The sequence below is a fragment of the Notamacropus eugenii genome, chromosome 2, assembly GCF_028372415.1.
Source record: "Notamacropus eugenii isolate mMacEug1 chromosome 2, mMacEug1.pri_v2, whole genome shotgun sequence".
Lineage (NCBI taxonomy): Eukaryota > Metazoa > Chordata > Mammalia > Diprotodontia > Macropodidae > Notamacropus > Notamacropus eugenii.
The window spans coordinates 26,437,000-26,463,449 of NC_092873.1; the positions used below are offsets into that span (position 1 = coordinate 26,437,000).

The 26,450-nt window shown below is 50.5% G+C and overlaps 1 protein-coding gene across 4 annotated transcripts in view; it reads left to right on the forward strand.

The window, feature by feature from the left end:
- MOB2 (MOB kinase activator 2) overlaps positions 1-26,450 on the forward strand; it is a 93,836-nt gene that overhangs the window by 64,208 nt on the left and 3,178 nt on the right. For 3 of the 4 annotated variants that reach the window (XM_072639512.1, XM_072639513.1, XM_072639509.1), the window contains 2 exons: positions 20,572-20,732; positions 22,258-22,351. In XM_072639512.1, coding sequence (XP_072495613.1) covers positions 20,572-20,732; positions 22,258-22,351 — 255 coding nt within the window. Of the gene's footprint in view, positions 1-11,475; positions 11,524-20,571; positions 20,733-22,257; positions 22,352-26,450 lie in introns of those variants that run through there. The other variant, XM_072639510.1, reaches the window with a different exon arrangement.

Here is a 26,450-nt window from a genome sequence, read left to right on the forward strand (position 1 = left end):
TGAGCCTGATGCCCGACTGACAAGTGTTCTGTTTCATAATCTGGATGATAGCCATTCTTCACCCACTTGGTTTTTCCTTTGTGAATAGCGAGGCCAGATAAGGCCGAGTGGTTCCACTCTCATCCCAGCATACGCCACCAGCAGGAGCATTTGGAAACTCTCGCCATCCAAGAGGGGTCTGGCTTTACCTTGGGCCCCTTCTGGCAGTACTGATCCATCAGGGGCATGCTCCTCCCTGAAGAAGGCCCCAGCTGCTTCTTACGGTCAGAGGCTTGTTAAGCAAGGTGACTTCTTCGGTAAAATCTTGATTTCTCGATGTGCCGTGTGGAGAGGAGACTCCTTTGAGAGAGAGCCTTCCAGGGGCTTTCCATTCTGCTGCCTCAGATTCTCTTCTGGAATGACCAGCAGAGGAAGCAGCCCAGTGGCATCTTGTGTTCTCCATTCTCTCATTAGTTGTGTGTTCCGAGAGGCGGGATCTCCTGTAGAACATCTCCTGGGAAGTTCTACATGCTCTTCCTGGGGGCATTCACAGTGGGCTCCAGAGGGTTCTCATGGAGTGTTTATGTGTTTAGGAGATGGATGTAGCCTATGGAGGTTGATGGTTTTTGTCTTTTTTGGTTATTAGTAGGTTCCAGGATTTTTTTTTTCTAATGAATGCCTTTTCTCACACCTGGTTGGTCTCTTTCATCGCATGGCCTGTGCACCCACACAGCTATTCCCCCCTCCTCCAAGCCTCGCTTGTCTAGCCAGGCTGATATACCCGCCTTGCTCTCTTTGTGGTCGTCCCTCTGCCTGCCCAGGTCTAGTCAGGAATATGATCCTGCAGTCCAGGCATGGTAGCCTCATTGACTCCCTCCGGCCTGGCTGCTGCTACCTCAGCTAGTCTCAGGCCTGCCAGGAGTCCTTTCCAGAGCTCGTGCCTTTCCTCTTCATGGCCTCCCATCCGCACTCTGTCCCCTTAGAATGGGAACCATTGTCTTCGGGGTGGGCCTGCTGTGACCCTCCTTCCTGTCCCCAGTGGCCAGCCCAGATCCAGGAGGGCTCCTTGTGGGGCTTGACTGAGCAAGTTTTTAGGAAGCTGGTCCCTTGCCCCTCTGGTTTTCAAGGGTGACACTTGTCCTCACCCTTGGCTGTCTCCCTCCTTAATCAGTCTTTCATAGGACTTCGCATCCTACCCTTGCTCCGCCCCTTGGCCTGTGAGCCGCGTGTTTCAGGTTCATTTGGTCTCCTTGCTGTGACGGTTGATTTACGTCAGCTACTCTGTGGTGTGAGTTGCTGTAGCCTGTGCCCATGTCCATTCTGTTGTCCCATTTTTCATGGTCAGTGATTGCCTTCAGTAGGTCAGGACAGAGTTACCTCGTTCATCTCCGTTCCTCCTTCCAGCTTCATATTGATGCTGTTCTGACTGTACGCAGACACCCAGATCTGGCGCAACCATCTTGGCAGGACCCCGTCCCTTCTTGTCCGTGTACCCACAGGCACTCAGCTTGTGTGATGGGAGTCAGTTTCTTATGAATCTTTTATCACAGTAATAATGAAAAGGGCTGAAATGACCCTGAGGACCCTTCCCAGGCCCAGTCTCCAGGTTCTGCTTGGGAGCTGCAGTGAGATGGGGATGGACAGATGGACTGGGGGCCGATGTGGCTTGTGGTGTCCCTGACTGCACTGGAGGCCGGGTCACCTCTTGCCTCTTGCTGACAGCAGGAATGCTTTCTTTGGGTGTGTTCTGCTCTGAAAGGAAGATGAAGGACCTGTGGACCAGATACTTTGTATTTCTTCTGCCCAGGAGATAGTGGGAAGGTCAACAAATTCAGCATCTTTGTCCTGGCACCTGCTGAGGCCCTGACTGACAGAGGCTTGAGTATTTGGAGACTGATTCTTAGAGGCTGCAGCTGGAGGGTCTTTCATCTGTCCAGCAAGGCAGTTATTAAGCATGTACTGTTCTAGGTGCTTGGGCTACAAATCATTCATGTAGCTGTTTAAGGTTTGCAAAGTGCTATATGTGTCTTAAATCATTTGCTCCTTACCACAACACTGGGAGACAGGCTCTGTAATTATTCTCAACTTACAGATGAGGAAACTGAGGCAGACAGGTTAAGTGACTTATCCAGGGTAGGTAGCTGAGGCCTCCAGACTCCAAGTCACTGCCTAGACCAGGGCAGAGCAGTTCCTTCTCCAAGGGGTTTACAGTTTGTGGGGTAGTAACTAATCTGAGTATGCATCTGAACAAATCCCCTGGGAGGGAGAAGGGAAGGAACTAACAGTTGGGGGTGGGAATCAGCCTTGGAAGGAATCTGGGTCCTCCAGGATGCAGAGGCCAAGTCCCTGCTGAACGTAGAGAGTGGAGAGCAAGCCTGTGTATCCAGCACAGAGAGAGCCTTGTGCCCAGCCTGAAGGCTGGGTGGGGAAGGATACAGGATGCTCTTGGCTCATGAAGGGGGCATTTTGGCAGTTGTTGTATGAAGAGGATGCACTGGAGAGAGGAGAGGCTGGGAAACCCATGGGGAATTACTCACCTGCGCATAGACATGGAGTTAGGAGGCTGGTGCCTGAGTGGGAAATGGGGAGGAGTCAAGGAATGGAAGAGATTCTCCTAGGGGGACAGGAAGGAGAGGGACTAACCAGGGATGGTTCCAAAGTAGCGAATCTCCACGCCTGCAAAGATGGTGTCTGTCCTAGAGATGGATTCAGGAAGCAGGCTGGGTTTGACCAGCCCACAGGACGTGCAGGTGTTGGGAGACAGCACTTGATAAATGCCATTTGTTGTGGTTGTGGGACCTTCTGATCTGAGCTTTTCCGACCTCCCCTTCTTGAGGAGCAGATAGGACAAGACCGAGGCTTACATCCTGCTCTACTTCAAAGCCTCAGAGCTAGAAGAGGGGAAAGGTCATTCTGTGGGCTTTCTTCCCTCCAGTCTCCTCATCTCCCTTATGGAGCCCTTAGCTCTTACGTGCTAAAATTGAGGGAGTCACATATAGGAGCTGGGGCAAGGGGAGGGTTTGGGGAGCACTGGGATGGGATGGATATGGAGAGGACTTTGACTTCAGAGCAAAAGGGCTGGCAAGGGACAACGTGTGGGGGGTGGGGCAGAGTGGAGCTGGGCTGCCTTGTCAGTCAGGATGATATGCAGTCAGCCAACCATGGCTGAAGGCTTCAAGGTTTACTAAGTGCTTTCCAAATTGGATCTCATTGGAGCCTCACGGCTGCCCTGGGAGGGCAGTGCTGCTTGGAGACCCATTTTACACTTGAGGAATCGGAGGCAGACAGGGGAAGTCACTTGCCCTGCATCCCGCAGCTAGTCACTATCTGATGCTGGATTTGAACTCGGGTCTTCTTGACGCGAAACCATCTGCTCTGCCTAAATAAATCCTGGTTGATCTCTCCTGTAGCCACAGTTGGACTGGTGGGGAGATGGCCAGAGAGTTCAAAAATGGTTTTAAATTGTTAAATAGTACAGTGTGGACACCTTGCTTTATTAACTTATCTGTCTGTCTATCTGTGCCTGCCCTACCCTTTCTGTGTATCTGTCTTCCTGCTTGCCTGTGTCTGTCTGTCTGCCCTCTCTGTGTGTCTGTCTGCCCTCTGTGCCTGCTTTACCTGTCATTGTGTCCGCCCTCTGTGTGTGTCTGTCTGCCCTTCCTGTGTGTCTGTCTGCCTGTCTGTGTCTGCCTTCCCTGTGTGTCTGTCTGCCTGTCTGTCTGCCCTCTGTGTGTCTGTCTGTTCTCCCTATGTATTTATCTGCATCTGTCTACCCTCTGTCTTTCTGTCTGTCTGCCCTCTCTGTGTGTCTGTCTGCCTGCCTTCTCTGTCTGTCTTTCCACCCTCCCTGTGTGTCTGCCTGCAGCACCTGTCCCTTTTTAGATCCCAGAGTGCTTTGAGCTCCTTTGGCTGAGGGGAAGAGAGTCTTGGGCCTGGAATCAGGAAAGGATTTGTCTAAGAGCAAGTGTGCTGATTTTTCAAGGAAGCTGATGATCCTAGCTCTCAGAGGGATTGGACAGACAGAGGCACAGAAATGGAAGATTAGATACGACAGATGAGGAATGGGAAGTGACCCAGTTGGGCTGGAACTACTGAATTCATGAAAGGGAGTATGGTCTAATAAAGTCTAGAAAGTCAGGGGTGAGATGTGAGCCCAGCTCCTAAATGGTAGAGCTAGTGCTCAGGCCCATGTTGCCTCCTAACTCCTAATCATGGAGCTTTTGTAAAAGATGTGTTCCCCACAGGACTGTCATTCTGGGACTGTAGGTTTGGAGTCAGGACAGTCCTCCATTTTATAGCTGGGCAAACTGAGGTCTCTGGAGGTAAGTGGCTTGCCCAAGGTCACACAGATTGGTGGTCAATCTGGGGCTTGAACTCGCAGCCGTAGACTCCAGATCCATCCCTTTTCCCTCCACCATGGGAGGAGGGATTTTGATCCTGCCTCCCCTCCTCTCTTCCTTTCTCCTCTCCATGCATGAAGAAGGGTCCGAGACATGGTCCCTTTGTGTCCTGGCCATTGATCTCCTTTGCCTTTTCTTCTTGGGAGGGCATTGAGGCTGGATGTGGCTCCCTTTTTCTTCCCTAACATTTCCTCTTTTGTGCCTTTCTCTCTGGTTAGACCCCTAGTGACGCCGAGGGCTCACACTTACTCCTAGGAGTCTGAGACCAGATCTGAACCCAGGTTCTCCTTAATGCCCTTTGGCATCCTGTGTCTCTCTAGCTTTCACCATCTTCCTGCCAAGTCATCGGTGCCTCCAGCTTGGGTCATAATGGGTGGGGTGGAGCAGGACAGGGCCTGCATTTAATCCAGTCCTTAAAAGGGAGAGGAAATGCTGGCTTTCTCCTTGGGCATTCTGTCTCTCCTGGGACAGAACCGCGCTGGGCCCTTTGGAAGTCAGCCCTACATGCAGTGAGGAAATGAGTCAGATCTTTGACAGCAGTAAACAAAAGGCCACTCTTGGCCCTGGGGATCCTGGAGGGGGAGCTGGGGCCCCAAAGCAGACTTTCATTGGTCTCCCCAGGACCCCCTTTCAAGGCACAGGAAGATAGGCAGCGATGCCAGGAGGCCAAAGCCCTGAAAGAGACCGCAGGACATCAAGGCCCACCTGGCTCGAGAGCAGCCTGGTGGGGTCATTCAGGCAGCCAGCACTCCTTATGAGGGCAGAAGCTGGGTTTTCCTGACTGACCTCCAGCCTCTTCCCACCCATTGCTTTTTCATCTCCTTGGGGCCAAACAGGACGAGGCTTCCTTCTCTCTGGCCACGTCTGGGGAGATAGCATTGTCTTAAGATTTCCCTTGAACATTCCCTCCTCACCCCCATTGCATGTTGGCTGGGCCAGCATCTACCTGCTCACCCTTTCTTTCAGGTAGACTTCCCTGTCACCTGGTCATACAAGACAAGGCTGTCAAGCCACTGCTGTTCTCTCTTCTCTTTAAAAATTCAATTTTATTTTACTTTTGATTTTAGATTCTTTCCTTCCCTCAATTGAGAAGGCAAGAAATATGAAATTCATTAAAGATATAAAGACATGCAAAACAAAAGTCTATATTTACTGTCTTCCAGGAGAGACAAAAGCCAACCAAACTGAAGCTGCTTCAGAGCAATGCCGCTTCAGCCTTCTCTTTGAATCTGTCACTTCTCTTCCTGGAAGTCTGTCCTGGCAGGGAGACCCCTGAGGGTTTTGTACAAAGGGAATTTCTCTTTCTGTCTCTTCCTGCTGGATGTTGAAAATAGAAATGCTGATAATTTGGGTGGGTTTTATATCCTGCCACTTTACTGAAATTGTTCGTTATTTTGATCAGTTTGAACTCTTAAGGACTCTCTAAGGAGCCCATCCTTGTGTCATCTCCAAAGAGGGGTTGTTCTGTTCCTCACTGGCTGTGCTCATTTCTTTAATTTCCTTTTCTTGTCTCACTGCTGTCGTATATTTAGCATGATAGGGATTCATAATGCTGGTAATGAGCACCCTTGCTTTACCCCTAAGCTTACTGGGAAGGCTTCACATTTATACCCTTTGCAGAAATGCTTGCTCTTGATTTTAGGTACTGCTTAGCACTTTAAGCTCCATTCATTCCTGTATTTTTAATAGGAATGAGTGTTGTATTTTGTCAAAAGATTTTCTGAATCTGTGGATAGAATCGTGACTTTTTAAATTGACATGGCGGTTATGCTTATAGTTTTCCTAATATTGAATCAGTCCTACATTTCTGGTATAAGTCTAGCCTGGTCATAGTCTATAATCTTTGTGATATATTACTATAATTACCTTGCTAGTATTTTATTTAACACATTACGTTAATATTCGTTAGGGAAATTTGTCTGTAGTTTTCCTTCTCTGTTTTTGCTCTCCCTGGTTAAATTCTCAAAACCATATCTGTGTCATAGAGGGAATTTGGTAGTAGGACTCCCTCTTTTCCTATTTTTTCCCAACAGTTTTTGTCGTATTGGCATGTTTGGTCAGATTTGCTGGTCAATCTGCCTGGTAATTGCAGCACTTCATGCCTAAGAGACATATGGTAAAGACCCAGAGCAGGCTCACTCACATTCACCTGTTGGGAAGATTCAGGCACACAGATGGTACAAAGGAGAGGGCTCCCCCTAGCTCCCAGGTTTTCACTTTCTGTTGTTGAAATGGGGAAACCACATGCAGACTACTATGGATAAACAAGATAAAAAGTAAGGATCAACTGGGGAAGGCACTAAGAAGGAGGAAGATGGGAAAGATTTCTTAGTGGGATTTAGCTGAGACTTGCTTGGCCTTGGCAGAAGCCAGGCGGAGGAGATGAGGGAGGGAGTGTCAGGTAGAGGCTATGGCCAGGAAAAGCATTCAGAATCAGGAAATGGTGTGTCATGGCTAAGGAACAGCCAGGAAGTAGATCGCAGAGGACTGTGGGAAGGGGAAGACTGGAAACCAGGTTAGGAGAGCCTTTCAGTTTGATCCTGGAGGCGACAGACAGGGAGGGGCCACTGGGCTTATTAAAAGATTCATTGGACAGCTGAGTGGAAAATGCACAGCAGTGAGGAGAGACTGAGGCTGGCAGAACCATCAGCAGGGATTGCAGTGGTCCAGGTGTGAGGTGCCCAGGGCCAGCCTCCAAGGAGGGGCTGGATTCCAGAGAAAGAAGGGTCGAAATGCTGGCCCTGGCTGGGAAGGGACTGGTAGGTGGGACGAGAGACAGTGTCTGGGAGAGGAGAAGGTAGCTGGGAGCCAGTCCCAGCTGTTACATGGCTTTTTATGACCTGTTTTTTCGTAGTTTGTTTTCCTGTCTTTGCTCAGTACACAGCCACTTTCTCTCCCTCCCTAACTGTCTGTCTTCTTTTCTCTTTCTCTCTTTCATTCTCTTTCCCCCTCCTTCCCCCATCTCTCTCCATCTCTTTCACTTTTTCTTCTCTCCATCCCTCCCTCTCCTCCTCCTCCTTCTGTCTCTTTGTCCCTCTCTCTTCTCTTCTTCTGTCTGTGTCTGTGTCCCACCCCAGCCCTCTCCCCTGGGCTCTTCAGTGAGCAAACCCCAGCTTTCTCACTGCAAACAGGGAATGGCTATTTCCACCCTCCCCCCTACAGTGTCTTTTTGGAGACCAGTGAGTGTAGCATTGACCCATGATCTATAGCAGGTCAGTATACACCGTTTGGTTATTAGTAAGCCAATGAAAGGAGTATAGGTGTTAACCTGTAACATTTTCCAGTCTCATTGAGAGAGGGAGGAAGATTCAGCTGACTGGTGACTGGCCTCCCCTTTGTTCATCCCCATGGTGTGGTCCACTCATTCATTACAGACTTTCTCAGGATGCAATACAAAACAGTTCGTCTTTATCTGGAGACAAAACTCATTGTGAAAGAGGATTGTCACTAACAGGATGTAAGGTGGCAGGGGAAGGGAGGATGAAGAGAGAGGCTGAGAGCACCTGGTCCCATGAGAGTCACAAACTGTATCTGTCTAGGTCAGTGTTTCGGTGGAGAGTGGCAGGGTCTTTGCTTTTCACTGCGCTGGCCGCAGACTTCCTGCATTCCCCCCCACACCCCTTCAAATATTACCTTCTGGGATTCTTGAGCTCCTCCTAATAGCTAAGAAAGATGGTACTGCCACCAGCCAACCATGAAAAGGTCAAATCATAGGGCAAGAGTGCCTGTAATGAAGCTGCTAAAGGATCAGCTGATTTTTGTGTTTTGTGTTTGTGTTGTGAGAAGTACAGGGAGGAGCTTGTCCATGGAGGCTGACACAGTGACCTGATACCTAAGAAGGTGTCACTCCCACTGTGTCCTGAAGGAAGATGTCCTTAGATGCATATAGGGGAGGGCAGCTCCAGGCGGGCTTCAGTGGAGTAGTGGGAGATGAGGCCATGAGGTCGGTCAGGGTGGGCCTGAAGCACCCAGTGGCCTGGTCCTGAAAGACAGCTAGGCTATGGCTTCAATGAATTTTCAGTTGATCAGACTGTGTGTGTGTGTGTGTGTGTGTGTGTGTGTGTGTGTGTGTGTGTGTGTGTGTGTGTGTGTGTGTGTGTGTGTGTGTGTGTGTGTGTGTGTGTGTGGGCAGCTGCGTGGTGCAATGAATAGAGCACTAGACTTGAAATCAGGAAGACTTGAGTTCAGATCTAGCCTCAGACACTTACTAGCTTTGTGACCCTGGGCAAGTCACTTCACCCTATTTACCTCAGTTCCCTCATCCGTAAATTGAGCTGGAGAAGGACATGGAAAACCACTCCAGTGTCTTTTGCCAGGAAAATCCCAAATAGGGTCATAGAGAGTCGGACATGAGCGAAACAACTGATCAACAACAAATCCCTATCTCTGTATATAATTTGTCAAAGGCATTTCGCATCATTTTCAGAAGTTCTTCCAACAGGCCTTCCCATCCTGCTCTCTCTCCTTTTTTCCTGATCAAAGTACTGAGTGAAGTCACGCAGATTCAGGTGCAGTGGAAAGACTGTGGAACTTGGAACCCTGAAACAGGGGTCAGCCTCTCAGCTCTGCCAGTTAGCATCTGTCTTATCTCACCCAACACTGATCATACAGATGCCCTTTGCTGGGTGCTGAGGCTCAGTACTCAGCCTCAAACAAAGCCAGGTGGTCTCCTGTCCTCAGGGCACTTACGTTCTTTGAAATGGGCTAGACATCTAATCCAAAGATCTCAGTTTAGTTTAGACCTGGACCAGAGATAGGCCAGACATATGAATCCTCTGAGGCTCTGTGTCCCCCAGCAGGAAATCCTCAGGATGGTCAGACACCTATGTTAGGATCCTTGGAATCCACCAGAAGCAGCCCCAGTACAGGGTGGCCCAGATGACCATGCGGCCCAAGGTCCCTTGCACTCTGCCTTGAGATGCCAGAGGGCCCTGAAGAGGAGCTTATAGTTCAAGGTGAGATCAACCAGGGCTGACCCCTGACCCCAAACATAGCAGGGGCAGAATCTGGACGCAAGCTGGGAAAAATTTTTTTTACAGCAAGTATCTAATGAAGGTCTAATTTCTAAAATATAGAGAGAACTGAGTCAAATTTATAAGAATACAAGTCATTTCTCAATTGATAAATGGTCAAAAAATATGAACAGGCAGTTTTCAGATGAGGAAATTAAAGCTAGCTGTATCCATCGGAAAAGATGCTCTGAATCATTATTGACTAGAGAAATGCAAATCAAAACAACTTTGAGGTACCAGCTCACACCTATCAGATTGGCTAATATGGCAGAAAAGGAAAATGATAAATGTTGGAGAAGATGTGGGGAAATTGGAACACTACATTGTTGGTGGAGCTGTGAGCTAGCCAGCTATTCTGGAGAGCAGTTTGGAGCTATGCCCAAAGGGCTATGAGACTGTGCATGCCCTTGGATCCAGCAATGTCACTTCTAGGTCTGTATCTCAAAGAAATCGTAAATATGGGAAAAGAACCCACATGTACAAAAAGTATTTATAGCAGCCCTTTTTGTGGTGGCCAAGAGCTGGAAATGGGGGGGATGCCCATCATTTGGAGAATGGCTGAACAAGTTGTGGTATATAAATGTAATGGAATACTGTTGTGCTATAAGAAGTGATGCACAGAAAAACCTGGAAAGATTTATTTGAATTGGTGCTGAGTGAGGTGAGCAGAACCGGGAGAACATTATGTACAGTAATGGCAACACTGTATGATGGTCAGCTATGATAGACTTAGCTTTTCTCAGCAACGCAAGGATCCAAGACACTTCCAAAAGATTCGTGATGGAAAATACCATCCACATCCAGAGAAGGAACGTTGGAGCCTGAATGCAGATGGAAGCAGACGATTTGCGCTCGCTCTCTCTCTCTTTCTCTCTCTCTCTGTTTCGTCTTGTGGTTTCTCCCATCAGTTCTAATTCTTCTTTTCAACATGACTAATGTGGAAATATGTTGAATAGAAATATACATGTAGAGCCTTTACAGATTGCATGCTGTCCTAGGGAGGGGGGAGGGGAGAGAATTTAAAACTCAACATTTTGTGGAAGTGAATGTTGAAAACTAAGAATGAAGTAATCGAAAAGAAAAAAAAAACAAGCAAAAGCTACAGACAAGGTCACAGTCATTTTATGACTGAGCTACTTTAGGGAGAGGCAGCACGGACCGACGGAGTCAGAAAGGCCCGAGTTCAAGACTCATTTGCGACCAAATGGCTGTGGGCAAGTCCTCCGGCAGGCTCTACCAGATTGGGAGCTTCTCAGTCACAGACGCTGGCTTTTACTTGTCTTTGTATCTCTGGTGATTAACACATAGTACGAGCTTAATCAGTGTTTACTGACTGAACAAATCTTGTAAGATATTAAAACAACCCCAAAGAATCTGGAACCAATTCCAGAATTAAGGCTGGAGAGAGAAGGAAAGTGGAAAAGACCCCCACCAGTGTAGAAAGGCACTTTAGATGTAGAAAAATCCAGCTTTTAGGAAGGGAGAAGCTCTGGGAAACTGTAAGCATTATTTAAAGGGAAAAGCAGAGTCTCCAGCAGAGCTACATGAATTCCTAGGAGAAATGGAGCAAGAAACAGAAATGGATTAACAGCTCCACTGAAAACAATTAAGAAGAAAATATGTAGCTGAGGAAAGAACATAGAAAACCTTCCCCAAGTTGCCAGACTGACTCTCTGACAGTGAGAAGGGATTCACCAGAAATCACTGACGCCATGAAACAGCAGAAAAGAGGAGAACAAGAGCAGAAGACGGACAGATAATTAGGAAGAAATGCTAGATATTTGATCCAAAATACAACTGAGCGATTGGACAAGCTCTGGGAGTCTCGGCCCTGTACATCAGGAGATCCTCCAGTACTGCTCCGGCCCGTTAGAAGTCAAGGGTGCGTGGAGATGGAGGGACACAGGGGAGATCACTTCCTGAAGGCAAGGCTGGCCAACGCCACAGCCAGAATCCAGAGCTTCCATATTAAAGAAAAAATTCTCCAGGGCAGGGCCCAGTTCCACCTTTGTTTGCATTCTCAGTGTTTGTGACAGTTCCTGGCACGTAGGAGGCATTTAGTATATGCGTGTTTTCTGCCTTCCTGAGAAGAAACCGACCTTCATGTCGTCAAAAGATCCTAAGGGAATTAAGTAAGGAGGACAGAGCACTTGGGGATGGGTTAGGGTTTGTTCTGAGAGATATGAGGGGAAAGAGAAGGAGGAAGAAGGGGATGGAAGTTGGTTATTTCTCTTCAGTGGAATGTGTGAGAAGGGTATACAGATATGGAGGAAGGGATCCCCTCCCCCCTCAAATGCATTTTGCTGTAGAAAGATGTCCTTTTCACCAGGGAGACAAATGAACACAGAAATGACCCCCAGTCCTAAATTTGTAGTGGGAAGGGGCTCTGAGGATAAGGTTTAGTATTAGAAGAGACCTTAACTCTCTGACTTTACAAGTAGGGAGAATGAGGCTGGGGAAAGGGAAGCTGTTTTAGAAAGAAAATGGCAGAACCCGGATTGGAGCCTAGATGTTTACCTTGAAATGCAAAGCCGAGGTTATGGTAGTCCATCCCTCAGATCCTCAGGTCCTGAGTCCTCGGGCTCAGGATGGAGGACAATGAATCCTGGGATCTCGGAGCAGGAAGGATCCCCAGCAGCAGGCCCTTGTTGACAGTGTCTGGACATATCATCCTCCCCTTTCTTCCTCTCTAAGATGTAGACACTTGGATCCGAAGTCTGGTCTGCTTGTCTTCTGTCGTCTCGTTAACCTGATGTCAGTCGGTGACCTTGTTTTGCTCAGCCCTTCGATGATTGTATTTCTGTGTCCTTTAGCCCTGTGTCTTTAAAGACGTGGTTCTGAGCAGGCCGTAGGCCTCACTGGACTGCTGCCAAGAGGCCCAGGACTCAAACAAGGGAAGAACTCTTACTCTTTGGGGCTGTTTCTGGCCACCCCACAGATCCAGAGGGTGGGCCTTCCTCTCACCTTGCTGCCTTTCTGTGGGAGAAAGTTCAAGCTGGTTCCAGTGTCTGACTGGAGCGCGAGCTGGGACCAGTCTTGCCCCAGCCCCTCCACTTTCCCCCAACATCTGTACAGTCACTTCATTAATTGCCTTTCCAAGGCCCATTCTTGTTGATTACCCTGAAAGGATCCCAAAGCATAGTCGCAGAGGCTGGAGCCTGGTGCAGAGACTTCCTGGCAGTGAGGGCTGTTGTATCCCCCTGCCTGCTTCAGTAGTGTGGAAAACAGAGGAAGGAGTTCTGTTTCTGCAGGGTCAAAACTCTTCAGTGGTGATAGTTAATCAGAGTTGTGTCCTAGCAGAGTCAGGTAAAGAAGGTCAGAAACTTGTAAGAGAGAGCTGGGGTTAAGTGTTCACAAAAGTCCTTAGCCTCTAAGGTTACTGAATTTTTATTCATCACTGTAGGTGGCCCTGACCAATCAGAAAACGGTTAGGGGCTTTTAGAAAAACCCTAGAAGAAGACAGAACTGAGCCAGCTTAAACCAGCTGAGGTCACTGGTAGGGCCACCTAAAAATGCAACTGCGCTTGCTTAATGACATTCTGTGGGTGTGTCAAAAGATTGTGACCGGAAAGAGAACGGACCAATCCATCCTCTAATGGCAGGATCTGTCCTGCACTAACATTATAAAAATGTCCTGACTATGTAGTATCTCTTTCTCTCTCTCTCTCTCTCTCTCTCTCTCTCTCTCTCTCTCTCTCTCTCTCTCTCTCTCTCTCTCTCTCTCTTTCTCATTCTCATGCAATTCCTCTGACCTCTAATACATTTTCCTTCATACTTTTCACCGTCAAGTGTGTTTCTGACAGTAGTGATCCCACAAGGACGTTTCACAGACCCAGGGCATCTGGCATCAGCTGATTCTCCCCTATTCCCCTGCCCCAGCTTTCCTGCTGTGTCTCTTGGTTGGTCCACACCACACCACAGAGACCTCCTATGAGGGAGTGAGCCTCCTGTGGAGGCTGCTTTGGTGCTGTCTCTGGCCAGGGCCCCACCACACCTGGCTGTTACAGATTGCATTATGCAGTCTTCAAGCAGATGAGCTCGGACAGGTGGTCTGCCAAGCTAAGGCATTACATGTGGGTCTTTCCTACTAAAATCCAGTGGTCCCCTCTCAGCATTCCCCTGGTGGGGCGTGTAGGCAAGCGGAACAGCATCAGATTGTGTTTGGGGCCCTATCGCTGGGGCCAAAAAGCCCCAATGCCACACCCTCCATGTTGGGATGTGTGAGCCCTGGCACCTAGCTTCCTGACTTGGGCACGAATGGCAGAGGAATCGCTATTTGCCAAGTGCACCCCCACCCCCAGTTTGCAAAGAACTGCCAAGAATGTAGCTGGCACAGTCCCTGAGCGAGGTTCCCCTCCATGGCCCGAGCAGCTGTGGCCCAACTGAACAATGACTGTGACAGTGGAGGGAGTGTGAGGCGCCTTGGATACTCCAGGCCTTTGGCACTGTATGACTTTGAACCCATCCTGTTTTCCCCCTTGCTCTTAGTCCTCAGTGCCACAGTCCCAGGAACCAGAGAACAGGTTTCCCTTGTCCTATCCCATGTGCCCACGTACAGAGGACTTGCCCAGTCTTGCCTCCTCCTGGTACTTCTGCGGGGAGTTTCCATGTCAGCCTTGAGGTGACATGCTGCATACCACTGACAAATAGGTCATCCTTCCTGGAGCTCAGCTGGCAGCTGATCAGGACCTCCCCTTTGGGGCAGCTCCAGACCTCAGATGACTTTCTCTGAGACCTTTTGGAAGTCTCTCCTTTGGGGGAAGGAGTGGCTGAAGCCGACTTGGCATTTTCTTCCATTTACAGAGAAGGTGAAAATTGTCAGGGCCACTCAGAGTGACTTGGGTTTGCCAACTTTGTGGCGGGTTCTCCCAAAGTTTATTGAGGGTCCCACATCAAGTGGCTGCTGGCATGTGAACTGAGGCGGGTCTCAGTGGCAGAGGGGCAGTGCTCTCAAACCCAGTTTCCAAATGGGCTTCCAGGTCAGCCTGTCACAGAGTCAGGCACTAAGCTGGAGAATGAGTGTTGAAAGTTCAGAGCATGGAGCAGCAAGTGTGGCGTTTTATCTTTTGGGGTGCAGGTTCTCCATCTGTCTGTAGTTGGGTGACTTCTGCTGTCCCTATGGTCCTGGGGACTTCGCAAGTGTGAAGCCTCCTCATTTCCCCGTTTCCAGCCCTTGGAGCGAGCACTGATGTTGCCCACATAGCCGCCTCCATCCAGGAGTAGCAGTGGGCAGGGTCTACAGCCTCTGCTGGCCCCCTTTGTGAGGTCCCTCTTCAGGGGCAGCAGGTGACATTTGTTTCCTTTTTTCTTGACTCTGTGTAATTTCTCCAAGTCACAGCAGCCCAAAAAGTGGGGGAGGTTCAGACCTTGGGCTTGGGTCTGTTTTCAGGTAAGACGGGAGAACTGTGGACAGGCCTGGCCTCTGAGGGGAGGCAGGTGCTATGGCCTTGGTTTCTAATGATCAGATCAGGAGACTCCACCAGGGAGGGGCACTGGGCCTGGAGGCTTAGGACTTGCTACCTGGGATCTTTGGGCTATGAACAGTCTGCCCAGTGACATACACATGGACAGATTGTCCTGAGTTCTGTTGGGAGAAACTCCTCTCCCCTGAAAAAGGAGAGGACAAAGCATCCCTTTGTCTGCTGGGGCCGTCTGGGGCCTCTCTGCCAGTTAGCCAGGCTTGCTCTTTTTCTACCAGAAATGCCTCATTGCCAGGGGGCGCTCTGATGTGAGGTAACCTTCTCTGCTAGATTCCTGCAGAGGCAGAGCTCCAGTCTTGCCCTCGTACGGCCATCACAGCCTCCTGGGCAAGGTGCCTATGAGGGGAGGGAGAGTCAAAGTCCCCTTTGTGGGGGGATGGCAGAGACAAGAAGGCAGAGATGGATGGTGTAGTGGATGTCCCAAGTCCAGAGAGAGGAGCGACTTACCCAGAGACAGCCAGGGTCAGGTCTACATGACCTGATGATGCCTTTGGCTCAGGCGATGGGCCCTTCTTCAAATGACAACTTAGGGGTCAGAGTCCTTGGTGATTCTTCTTGAGGTCAGGGAGTGGTTCTTTTCTTTCTTTCTCTCTCTCTCTCTCTCTCTCTCTCTCTCTCTCTCTCTCTCTCTCTCTCTCTCTCTCTCTCTTTCTTTTTCTTTCTCTTCTCTCTCTCTCTCTCTCTCTCTCTCTCTCTCTCTCTCTCTCTCTCTCTCTCTCTCTCTCTCTCTCTCTCTCTCCCTCCCTTCCTCCCTCTCTCCCTCCCTTCCTTTTTTTGATGGGAGGAAGTAAAGGAAAGCACTGTTAGGCCATCAGGCCCTTGAGGAAGGGGGTGTAGCAGAGGGTTTGCCACCAGCAAGTGAAAGGAATGTGATGAAGCCAGGAAGCAGGCGTGGGTCTGAGAGGCAGGAGCCTCGGTTTCTCCTTCCAGCCAGTGCTGCCTTGAGCCTGTCACTTTGGCTCTCTGGCTTCCCCCTTATCAAAATGAAGAGACCTCAGTTCCTGGTGCAACTCTGATGGGACCCCCTTCTTAGACTGAATCATCATTGCAGTGCTTAAAATTCAGAGCATCGCCAAGGTACTGAATTTTGGGACTGCCGCAAAAAGGCCAGCTCACAGCACCAGCTGCAAGATCGCCAAGGTCTGTCCCTGGACGTTCTGCTGTGCCTTTGGCCTGTGGTGAGCAGGGGCCCTCCAGGCCCGTGATGGTCTTCTTCCTTTTCTGCTGGTCAGTTCTGTGAGCTCATTTCCCCATGCCCTCTCCCGCTGACCACATTCTGACACAGTTCCCAAGTCCTTTGTGGGCCCTCCCTAGGCTACAGGGTGCCCACCCCAGAGCTCAGGAGAGCCTGATACACGATGAGGCTGGTCCAGTCTGCCTGGTGAGCCAGGACACTCAAGGTCTGAGCTCTGCCCAAACCTGGCATCAGGAGGCCTGCTTCTGTGCCTCAGGGAAGGCCCTGTCAGCCCCTTCTGGGCTCTCTCCCCAGGCCCTGGAGCTGTGCGTTTTCTTTTTTTCTTTATTGTTATTATTTGTTTTCAGTGTTCTACGGTCACTTCCATATATCTTAGATTTTTTTCCCCTCCCTCCTTCCCTCCTTCCCTCTCCCCTCCCTCCTGGAGACAGCATACAGTTTTATATAGATTCTACACATACATTCCTATTAAATACATTTTCACCTTAGTCATGTTGCATAGAAGAATTAAAATGTACAGGAGAAACCATAAAACAATACATAACACAGAAGAAAATGATCTGCTTCCTTCTGCAATCGAATTCCATAGTTCTTGCTCTGGATGTGGAAGGCATTTTGCCTCAAGAGTCCATTGGGAATTATTTAAGTCCTTGCATTGCAATGAAGTGCTGAGTCTACCAGAAAAATTCCTCACACACTGTGGTCGTTGCCGTGCACAAAGTTCTGCTTCTGCTCCTTTCACTCAGCATCAGATCATATAAGTCCTTCCAGGCCTCTCTGAAGTCTTCCTGTTCATCATTTCTTATAGCACAATAGTATTGCATTACATTCATATACCATAATTTATTCAGCCATTCCCCAGCAGATGGGCATCCCCTTGATTTCCTGTTCTTGGCCACCACAAAGAGAGCTGCTATAAATATTTTTCTACATGTGGGACCCTTTCCCATTTTTATGATCTCTTGGGGATACAGTCCTAGAAGCGATATTGCTGAGTCAAAGGGTATGCATATTTTTATAGCCCTTTGGTCATAGTTCCAAACTGCCCTCCAGAATGGTTGGAGCAGGAGCTGTGCGTTTTCTTAGTGGTAGTTTAGTTAGCCAGATCTAACTTGTCTTGGCTTATCTCCCCCATGAGCAGGGGCTTTGTTGGTGTTGAGTTATTTCTGTCCTGCCCGTCTCTTTGTAACCCCATTTGAGGTTTTCAAGACAAAGATGTGCTTTGCCATTTCCTTCCCCATCTCATTTTACAGATGAAGAAATGGAGGCAAACAGGGTGAAGTGATTGGCCCAGGGTCACACAGCTAGGAAGTGTCTGAGGCTGGGTATGGACTCAGGTCTTTCTGACTCCAGGCCCAGGGTTCCAACTACTGTAGTGCCACCTCCTGTTGACTGACTGGCTGGTTTGTGATAAAATCTATGTCTTATCCAGGTGAGATCCTTAGTGTGTTGGCTTCTGAAGGACCAGAATTGCCTCATTTTGCCTTTGTGCCCCCAGTGGAAATAAAGTGCTTGTTGGTGTACGTCTGACCTCCTTGGGGGGTAAAGTGGTCAAAGTTGTTCAGGCCTGCCCAGAACCTCTGTGCCCAGGTCTGTGTCTCCCCCAGGCAGCCCCCCTCCTCATACATGCACATGTGCATACACATGCACACATGTACATGTGCACATGCACATACATGTGCGCACACATAGATGCAAGCACACAGTCACCATCTGGAGACACATACCACTGGACTCCATGGTCATTGGTACATTGTAGGAGCTCAGTGGCTTCCTGACAAACCTCTATCATGAACCCTCTTCTCAAGGAGAGACTCTAGTGAGTAAGGAAGAGGCTCTGCCCTCTCCCTGCCTGCTCCTCATTTGTGCAACAGCCTTAGGAGTTTTATCCCTGGCTGAGCCTGGCAGCTATCACTGGTAGCTCGCACCTTGCCCCTGATGGGGGCAAGGACAACTCACACAGCCCCAGCATGCTACATCCGGCATCCTAGGGCCCTCCTCCAGAGTGCTTACTTTTAGAAAATCTCCTGTTGGGAGAACCAGAGCTGAGAATCTTGTTCTGGCCCCTGGCCCCCAGAACATGCTGGCCCTGCCCAGGCACCCGCTGTTTGCGGTGGAGCATCCGGAGGCCAGAGAGAGATTACCTTTTAAGGCAAGGGGCCGCTGCAAGAATCTGATGGAAAAGAATTCCTTGGCATGAAGGAAGCATTCTGACTTCCTTCTTCTCTTAAATCAACCATTTACATTTTTAAAAAGCTGAGGTCAGAGGCTTGGCTGTCTCAGGAGCCCCCAAGTGTGTCTTTCTCCAGATGCTGCTAAGGGGGCCTCCCCAAAGAACCTCAGGAGCATGGAACAGCATCTGACTGAGGGTTCGACTCCTTCCCTGGGGCCTGGGCACTTACAGAAGGCTGGGTGGCCAGCATGCCCTCTACGGTGTTGTATCTGGCATCCTGGAATCTCTTGCAAAGAAAGGGTCTGGGCTGGGGCACCTGCAGGTCTCTTCTCATCCCATAACCAGACAGGGGCAGAAGGAAGACAGACACCCATCCCCTTGCCCTTTCTAAACAGAACAAAGGAGGTCTCCAGGTGGCTAATTTGGACTTGGCTTGTGTGCTGATGGCATTCCCCAGTTACGGGGGTGACTGCCAGGGGTTCAAGGCCACCCTTTCGAAATCTGACAAGAAGCAGGAAGGGGGCTCCTGATCAGGCTGACCTGGTTGGACCTGCCTGCAGCCCCTTGAAATTGCTCTTGAGGAGGGCCTTATGAGACAGCCCTTGATTCCTTGGTCTCAGTGTCGATTTTGCCTCCTTTCTTCTCAGTCCCTGCTGCTGACTGACCCACTTGGGTGGTCTCCTTGCTGAGCAGCCCGGAGTAGGGGCTGAAGAGGTGAGGGCCCCAGCCTCTCTGCCCCTCCATAACCTGCCTGGTGTCAAGAGGAAGGGCAGAAGGGCTCCTCATTACCAAGCCACAGGGGCATTCTGCACTGCCCCTCCTGACAGAAAGCACAGGAGTGCCCTCCTGCAGAGCATGGAGACCACAGGCCATTTCTGCAAAAGCAGTAGACACTCCCCTCTCTGGGGGACTGGGGAGCACCGCTTGTCCCTGGGGAGCAGAGGGAGCACCGCAGCTCCGTGCCACAAACTACCCTGGGGGCTGCCTGGGTACACACTGCCCTCTGAGACTAAGCAAAGCCCCACCCAGCACAGCCTGGTCACCCCCTCTAGCAGCCAGCCCCCATCTATGTCCAGAGAGGAGTGTGGCCAGGGACCTTCAGAGCCTGTACAAGTGTCCCTTGGGAAGCTCAGGTTTTCACTGAGAGCACTCCTGGAGACAGTAGTCATGGCCTGGGGCTGGCTGAGGATCTAAAGCATTGGCTGTCCAGCTTAGGTGGGCTGCGTCCTTGTCCTTTCCCTTCCTTGAGCTGTCTGAGGCATTGTTGGGGATGGGGTTGGGGTATGAGTAAGGTAGGGCATGTAACCCAGAAAGGCTACCTGCTTCTAGCACTGGGCCTGGCATGCAGTAGGCACTTCCTAAATGGCTGCTGACTGACTGATGGATCCCCAAGCAAACTCCTGCCTCCAGCCTGCGCTTGGCCAGGCCTGCTTCCCCACGTCCTTCTTGCCTCCTTCCCCTCAGAGCCCTCTCCCTGCTTTCTGCCCCCACCTCCTGTGGGCTGCACTCTCTCCTGTTTGTCCCAGGGCCAGTCTGGTGTGTTGGGTTGTTGCTGGCTTTGAAGAAGGGGAAAGTGAGTGCAGCAAAGTAAATTTTTTTTTTAACATTAACATGATTTCATGATAAGTAAAAATCTTAAGTAATAAATAATATTAATGGAAATTTCCCCTTTTTAACATGGTTTATTTGCAAAATAATTTAATCATTAGTTATACTTTTACTTGGAAAATGCACTGATAAAAACTTATGGTCCCTACCTACTGCCCAATTGTGCAGGTCTGTGCCCTGCTCTCGAGGTACCTGTGGGCCTGCCCGGTGGATGGTGGGGGCATTAGCCTTTCCCTGATAGCCCAGTACCTTGGCTGGCAAAGCTGCTTCTGGGCATTTGGAATTGCCCCCATTCTCTCTCTCTCTCTCTCTCTCTCTCTCTCTCTCTCTCTCTCTCTCTCTCTCTCTCTCTCTCTCTCTCTCTCCTGTCCTCCCAAGGGCCCAGCCCTGAGGAGCTGTGACCAGAGGCCTAAAAGTCAGGGTCTCTCTTTGGAAGCACTCGCCTTCTCTCTCTGTGGTGGTTGCAGGAACAGTTTGACCCAAGACTTCTAGGGTCTTTCTCCAGACACGTAATGGCGGGCCAGCTGGCGTAGGGACCTGGAACAGGTAGTCATGGACCTGGAACAGGAAGTCGCGGACCTGGAATGGGTAGTCACGGACCAGCCCTCCCTGTGGGATGGGTGTGAGGAAGGCATCACAGAGGAGAGTGCATGGAGACTCTGCTTCTCCCTGCTTGCCGGACGGTCACCTGCTGCTCAGTGACCTTCTCCCCCTCTCTCTCTAGGAAGTCCAAGGCCAAGCCGAATGGGAAGAAGCCCACCCCGGAAGAGAAGAAACTGTACCTGGAGCCAGAGTACACCAAATCAAGAATTACGGACTTTGAGTTCAAGGAGCTGGTGATGCTGCCGCGGGAGATTGACCTCAACGAGTGGCTCGCCAGCAACAGTAGGTAGCCCTCCTGAGGAGGTGCAGGCTGTCCGCCAGCACCGTAGCGCCTCCTTCTCCTCTTCCCTTGCTTCTCCTCACGCACCTGCCCACTCCAGCCAGCCCTCCTTTCTTACAGAGATGAGGAGAAATTTCACAAATGTGGATCCTACAGCCCCAGGCTCCCACCTCTACACTGAAGGGAGGGAGCCCCATTTTCTGAACCTGTGGATTTTCATATTTACAGACTGTTCTTGAGTTCTGCCTCCTCTGTTCTCCTCAGTCCCTAGATGCCTTCCCAGGGTCCTTCTATATAGCACCATTCCATGCCCCAGCTGCTGGCAGCCTCTCTTTGTGTCTCTTTGCTGACTGGGTCATGTGCCCAGGGGGTCTCAGGGTCATGGGGGTCTGTCCATGGCTGTGAGCCCATCCTCCTGCTGGGATCCCCTTCAGGGTAGCTGCCTCCTCATCACCCTCTGTCATCTTGGGGGGTGGAATCCTCATTTTCCTTCTCCTCCCTACTGAGTGGGAGCAGGCTTTCCGAGGCTGTGAGCCCTCTGCAGCTCTGGGGAAAACAGCCCTTCTGCATGTGTGGGCACTTACCTTCGAATGGCACTTGGTTCCCCCTGTTTGGGTCAGTTCTGTTTAGACCCTTCTCCAAGACATTTGAGACAAAGAGCTTTTCCCCCTGCCCTCTGAGCTGTACCAAATTGTGTTTTGTGTGATCAGAACCCCCAAGATTCTTGAAGGTCACTTCCAGGGCAGGAGAGAGGCCGCAGTCTTTAGTGCCCATTGGTTCTTAGTGGGTCTACCTTAAACCAAAAGTCCTCAAGGAGGGCTCATTCTGCCTTGGTGCGTGTCCAGGGGCCTTGGGTGATAGGCCACACCAAGAGAACAGGGCTGACCTGTGACCCCTGCTTGGCCCAGCACGCTTCCTCTCACACTCAGCTGGTGACATCCGCAGGTCAGAGGCCTGGCCTGGCCTTGGGAGAGAGAGTGGGCTTCAGCCAGGGCTGGGAGAGTGGATATTGGCTAAAGCTGCACTCTCTGTGACATTCAGCAGCTGCCCAGATGCCAGGCGGAGCACACCGTGGCCTGGATTTGCAGGAACATACCTGTCTGCTTGGAGCAGGGCAGGTGCTTGGCTCATGATGCTGGCCTTGCTTATGCTTTCTTGTTCAGACTTGCTCTCCAGGAGAAACACTCCCATTTAGGGAGCTCGTGGCTCTCTGCGAGGGAGGGTCAAGGCTAGCTCTTTGTCCCTTCCAAGGACTGCCCAGTATTGTAGGTTTTCATTTGCAACCCTGAAAAGACATGATTGGGCCATTGGTTTGCCAGGGGACCCAGCTAGACTCTTCTCGGTGGCTCCCATGGGTAGTAATAGCAGCCCCTGGATGGTCACCAGCTATCTGGGCTTCAGTTTCCCCAGTGTCATAGGCAGCCAGAGGGACAGAGCAACAGAACTGCCTCCATTGGATGGCCATACCCCTAGGCTGGGCCTGGCTGTCAGCAGGGAACTCACCTTGTTTTCTCTTTTCTCTTCCAGCGACCACTTTCTTCCACCACATCAACCTCCAGTATAGCACAATCTCCGAATTCTGCACAGGAGATACCTGCCAGACGATGGCCGTGGGCAACACGTGAGTGACTCAGTGACCCCAGGAGCTGGGGAGGGTGACAGTCTCTTCTGGTGTTCCAAGAGCCGCCTCAGAGTCCAGGGTGGGAGTAGTTGCTAAGGATAGAGTTTATCTCCTCTGTGCCTGAGGGGATCCAGGCTGCATCCATTTTAGCCAAGGCTAAACTCTCAAGGACTTTATGGGGGAGGGGGGTGCTGACAAGCATAAGAGTAGTGGGAGTCCATCAGACCAATGCAGAGGCTCCTTCCCACGTATGGGCCAAGTCAGGAAGCATTTACTACTGAAGTCCTGACCATATCCCAGAGACTGTTTGGAGTCAGCACCAGCACAGGCAGGGCTATGTCCAGAGAAAGAGGCTCTGAAAAGAGCCGGGAGAGTCTGTGAGGATTGGTCAGCTGCTGAGCCTTGGATGGAAGAGTGCTTCTCACACACAGTTAGTATAAGAAAAGGACTTAGCTAGATAGAAATGGGAGCTGGAGAAAAGGGTTGAGCCCTTGGAGGGAGAGAGAAGGAGTAAGGAGTGGGCCAAACACAGAGACTTCTCCTCCATGCTGAGACTGTGCATTCTCATTCCTTCTGTGGGTTCCTGTGGCCCGTCAGGTCCTAGCCTGGAAGGCCCCCAGCCCACCAGGGGCCGCTCTCTCTGGCTCTTCTTCAGAAGTAAAAAGTTTCCATTTTTAAAAAGTTTCCTTGAAATGATGGGTAGGTGAGTGAGAGCTGTTTCTCTCCAGGTTCATGTTTTCATGTTGCTCCTCTGCTGCCTCCTCAGTACCTTCTCTTCCCAGAACGGCCTTGGGAGAATCCTCTTGGAGGCTCAGCAGTTTCATGCTCTGCTCCCAGAATGCAAGGGGGTGTGTGTTTGGGGGGCAGGGGGGACACTGGTCATTTCAGAGCTGTTTCAGCGGATAGGAAGAATGAGTGATCTTGAGCATGTCTCTGTCTCTGCAGTTCCTTATAATTACAGGGGAGCCTTGGCGCCCCTCTGATGTCAGGACACTAACTGTCTCACCTCCCTTGGTGAAGGATAGCTTGGGCAGGGGAAATGTAGTGCTTAGGCTGAACTAACTCCATTAGCACCTACTAAGTGCTTCCTGTGTGCTGAGCATTTAGGATAAGAAAGTCTGAAATGTAGTCCCTACCCTCAAGGAACTCACACCCTAAGAGGGGACACAAACAGCCAACAATGAGGAGTATGCAGACTTGTTACAGGGTAGATGAAAGGGGAAGGCAGTAGCTAGGGGGTGGGGTGGGGATGTGGGAATACGCAGGCAGAAAAGGTGGGATTTGAACTGAGTCTTGAAGGAGCACAGGAGAGTGTCTCAGGTATGCAGGACAGCCAGTGAACGTATGATGGACAAGGAGCAAGGAGGTAGTTGTTGCTGTATTGTAGTCTGTGAAAAAGCAGCAAGGGGCCAGGTTGTGAAGCGCTTTAAAAGCCAAATAGAGGATTTGATCCTTGAGGGAGTGGGAAGCCACTGTAATTTATTGGGATGGGGTATGACATGATCACTCCTGCACCTAAGGATCAGTTTGATTACTAGATAGTATATAGCCTGAGGCAGGGAGACCTACCAGGAGGGCGTGGCAATAGTCTAGGCATGGGGAAAGGGGCAGGGGAGAGAAGGGGGTGTATTGAAGTGATGCAGCAGAGGTGAAATCAGCCAGAGTTGCTGAAGAGGTGAAATCAACCAGAAATGCTAAAGAGGTGAAAACAACCAGAGATGCTGCAGAGGTGAAATCAACCAGAGATGCTGCAGAGGTGAAATCAGCCAGAGATGCTGCAGAGGTGAAATCAGCCAGAGGTGCTGCAGAGGTGAAATCAGCCAGAGGTGCTGCAGAGGTGAAATCAGCCAGAGGTGCTGCAGAGGTGAAATCAGCCAGAGATGCTGCAGAGGTGAAATCAACCAGAGATGCTGCAGAGGTGAAATCAACCAGAGGTGCTGCAGAGGTGAAATCAGCCAGAGGTGCTGCAGAGGTGAAATCAACCAGAGATGCTGCAGAGGTGAAATCAGCCAGAGATGCTGCAGAGGTGAAATCAGCCAGAGGTGCTGCAGAGGTGAAATCAACCAGAGATGCAGCAGAGGTGAAATTGACAGACCCTGGCACCATATTTGATTTGGGATGGTGAGAGAAAGTGAGGGTTCCAGTATGACCCAGGAGGCTAGGAGGAAGGTGTTGCCCTCCGCAGTAATAAGGAAGAAAGAGGTTTGGTGGGGAAAGAAGGTGCCCATGAGCAGAGAGAGACTGAATATGAGGGTGAGTCTGGGCATGATAGGAAGGACGTTCTGTTAGGGAAGATGGGGATAGCTCCGTGGCCAGTATCCTTCATAAGACAGTCAGAGTGGATCTCTGTGAGCGGCACAGCCTTGGTTGCAGCCCTGGTGTGCTCTCAGCTGACTTCAGGGGCCAAAAGTCACCAAGAGAGTAAATAAATGAAGTCCAGGACATTGTGTTCCTGTGATCCTGTACTGTGGCTCTTGCAATTGAGTTTGTCCCAGGGAATGTAGAGGAGAACCGCCCTGTTCAGGTTGGAGCTGAAGCAGGATGCCTTGCCTTGAAGCAGGATGAGGCCCAGTTAGTGATAAAATGCTTATGACTGAGAACTTGGACTCACCCTACGATGCATCTTTGCTCTAGCCTGGAAACATTCAGACTGGACCATTGAAAGAATGAAAAGGAGCATCCCTGTGGGTGCATAGCCTAAAGGAACTGACTGAGCCTCCCAGCTGGAGTAGGATCCTAGGAACGTGCAGGACCTTGGGGAATGACAGTCTGCCTTTACAGGCCCTCTCACACATGCTTTTAGGAAGCCTCATTTGCATATCCACTCCTGAAAAAGACCCGAGGAGGAAGGGGTGCCAACCCACTCCTCACCATGCTGTCATGTACGCGGCCGAGCTGTAGCATTAGTGGCATTGGGCCAATGTATAAAAGCTGTGAGGGTGACAAGGACCCCGACCTGGCAAGCAGGAAGCAGGAGTGCTGCAGATTGGGGCATGATGTCAGAAAACACTTCCTAGCTGTAGAGTGGGAGGGTACATTGGGTGTAGAATTGGGGGATGGGCTGATGGCCCTTCAGCTGGCTGTCTCTGACACTGCCATTGATTTGCTCTGTGACAGTGAGCATCATCTTTGTCATTTGTAAAATGGGTGGGTTGTGCCTCATGCCCATCAAGACAAGGAAGGTGGTCTCTCCATACCTACTGGTTCTGTTGCCTGGGTACTTTACACTGATGAGACCCAACTTTCACTTGGCTTAGAATCTTCAGATCTGTTGACAGATCTTTCTTAGGATCCTTGGGTGTGCTGAGGTTGGAGAAGGTGGGGGCCACCCTGGCTCCCTCCCCCCTGCCAAGGTTCAAGAGCTTCCTGACTAACCAGGGCGGAATCAATCTGGTACTTACTGTATGGTCTCACAGATAAGCTACCATCCAACTAGAGCTTCCAGAGCTCCCCATCTTCACTGCTGCCCCTGTTGCTGTTCCATCAGGATGGCTCCAGTGCTGAGGAATGTGTCCGTGCAGGTAGAAAAAATTCATACTCAGGAAAGAGCAGGAAGTAAAGGAGCAAATATAATCATGCTAGATTTGGTTCTGTGTCCACCACATGGAGGTCAGTTTCTGGAAGGAGTGGGACTCAGCAGACCTGAAAGCGCTGTGAAAATGGGTGCTGTTAGCATTATGGCCTGCCATCAGTTGGGTGAAGGTCATACCCATTTTCATGGGGAGAAAGCAGAGACTCTTCAAAGCTCAGGCCAGATCAAGGTTGCTCAGTCAGGAAGAATCAAAGCTATGTCTTTCAACATGAGACCTGTCAGAAAAGGGGAGAAGGGAGAGCCTCCTGGCCTGCATTTGGGGAGATTTCACCCAACTTGGGTGTCACTGAGGACATTGAGCTCAGGCTGCCTGGGCCAGGCTTTCCTTCCTTAGAATCCTTAGGAGGTAGGAGGAGGTCCTGAGAGACTGGCCCTGCCCCTGTCCTGGTACCCCCAGGAACAGAGGCAGGTGAGCCTGCTCAGGGCCTGAGCTAGAACACATCTTCTCTGCCCTTCCTAGAGCCCCTTGGGCATGTGCTCACTTCCACAGGGCAGATCTCCCCCTCC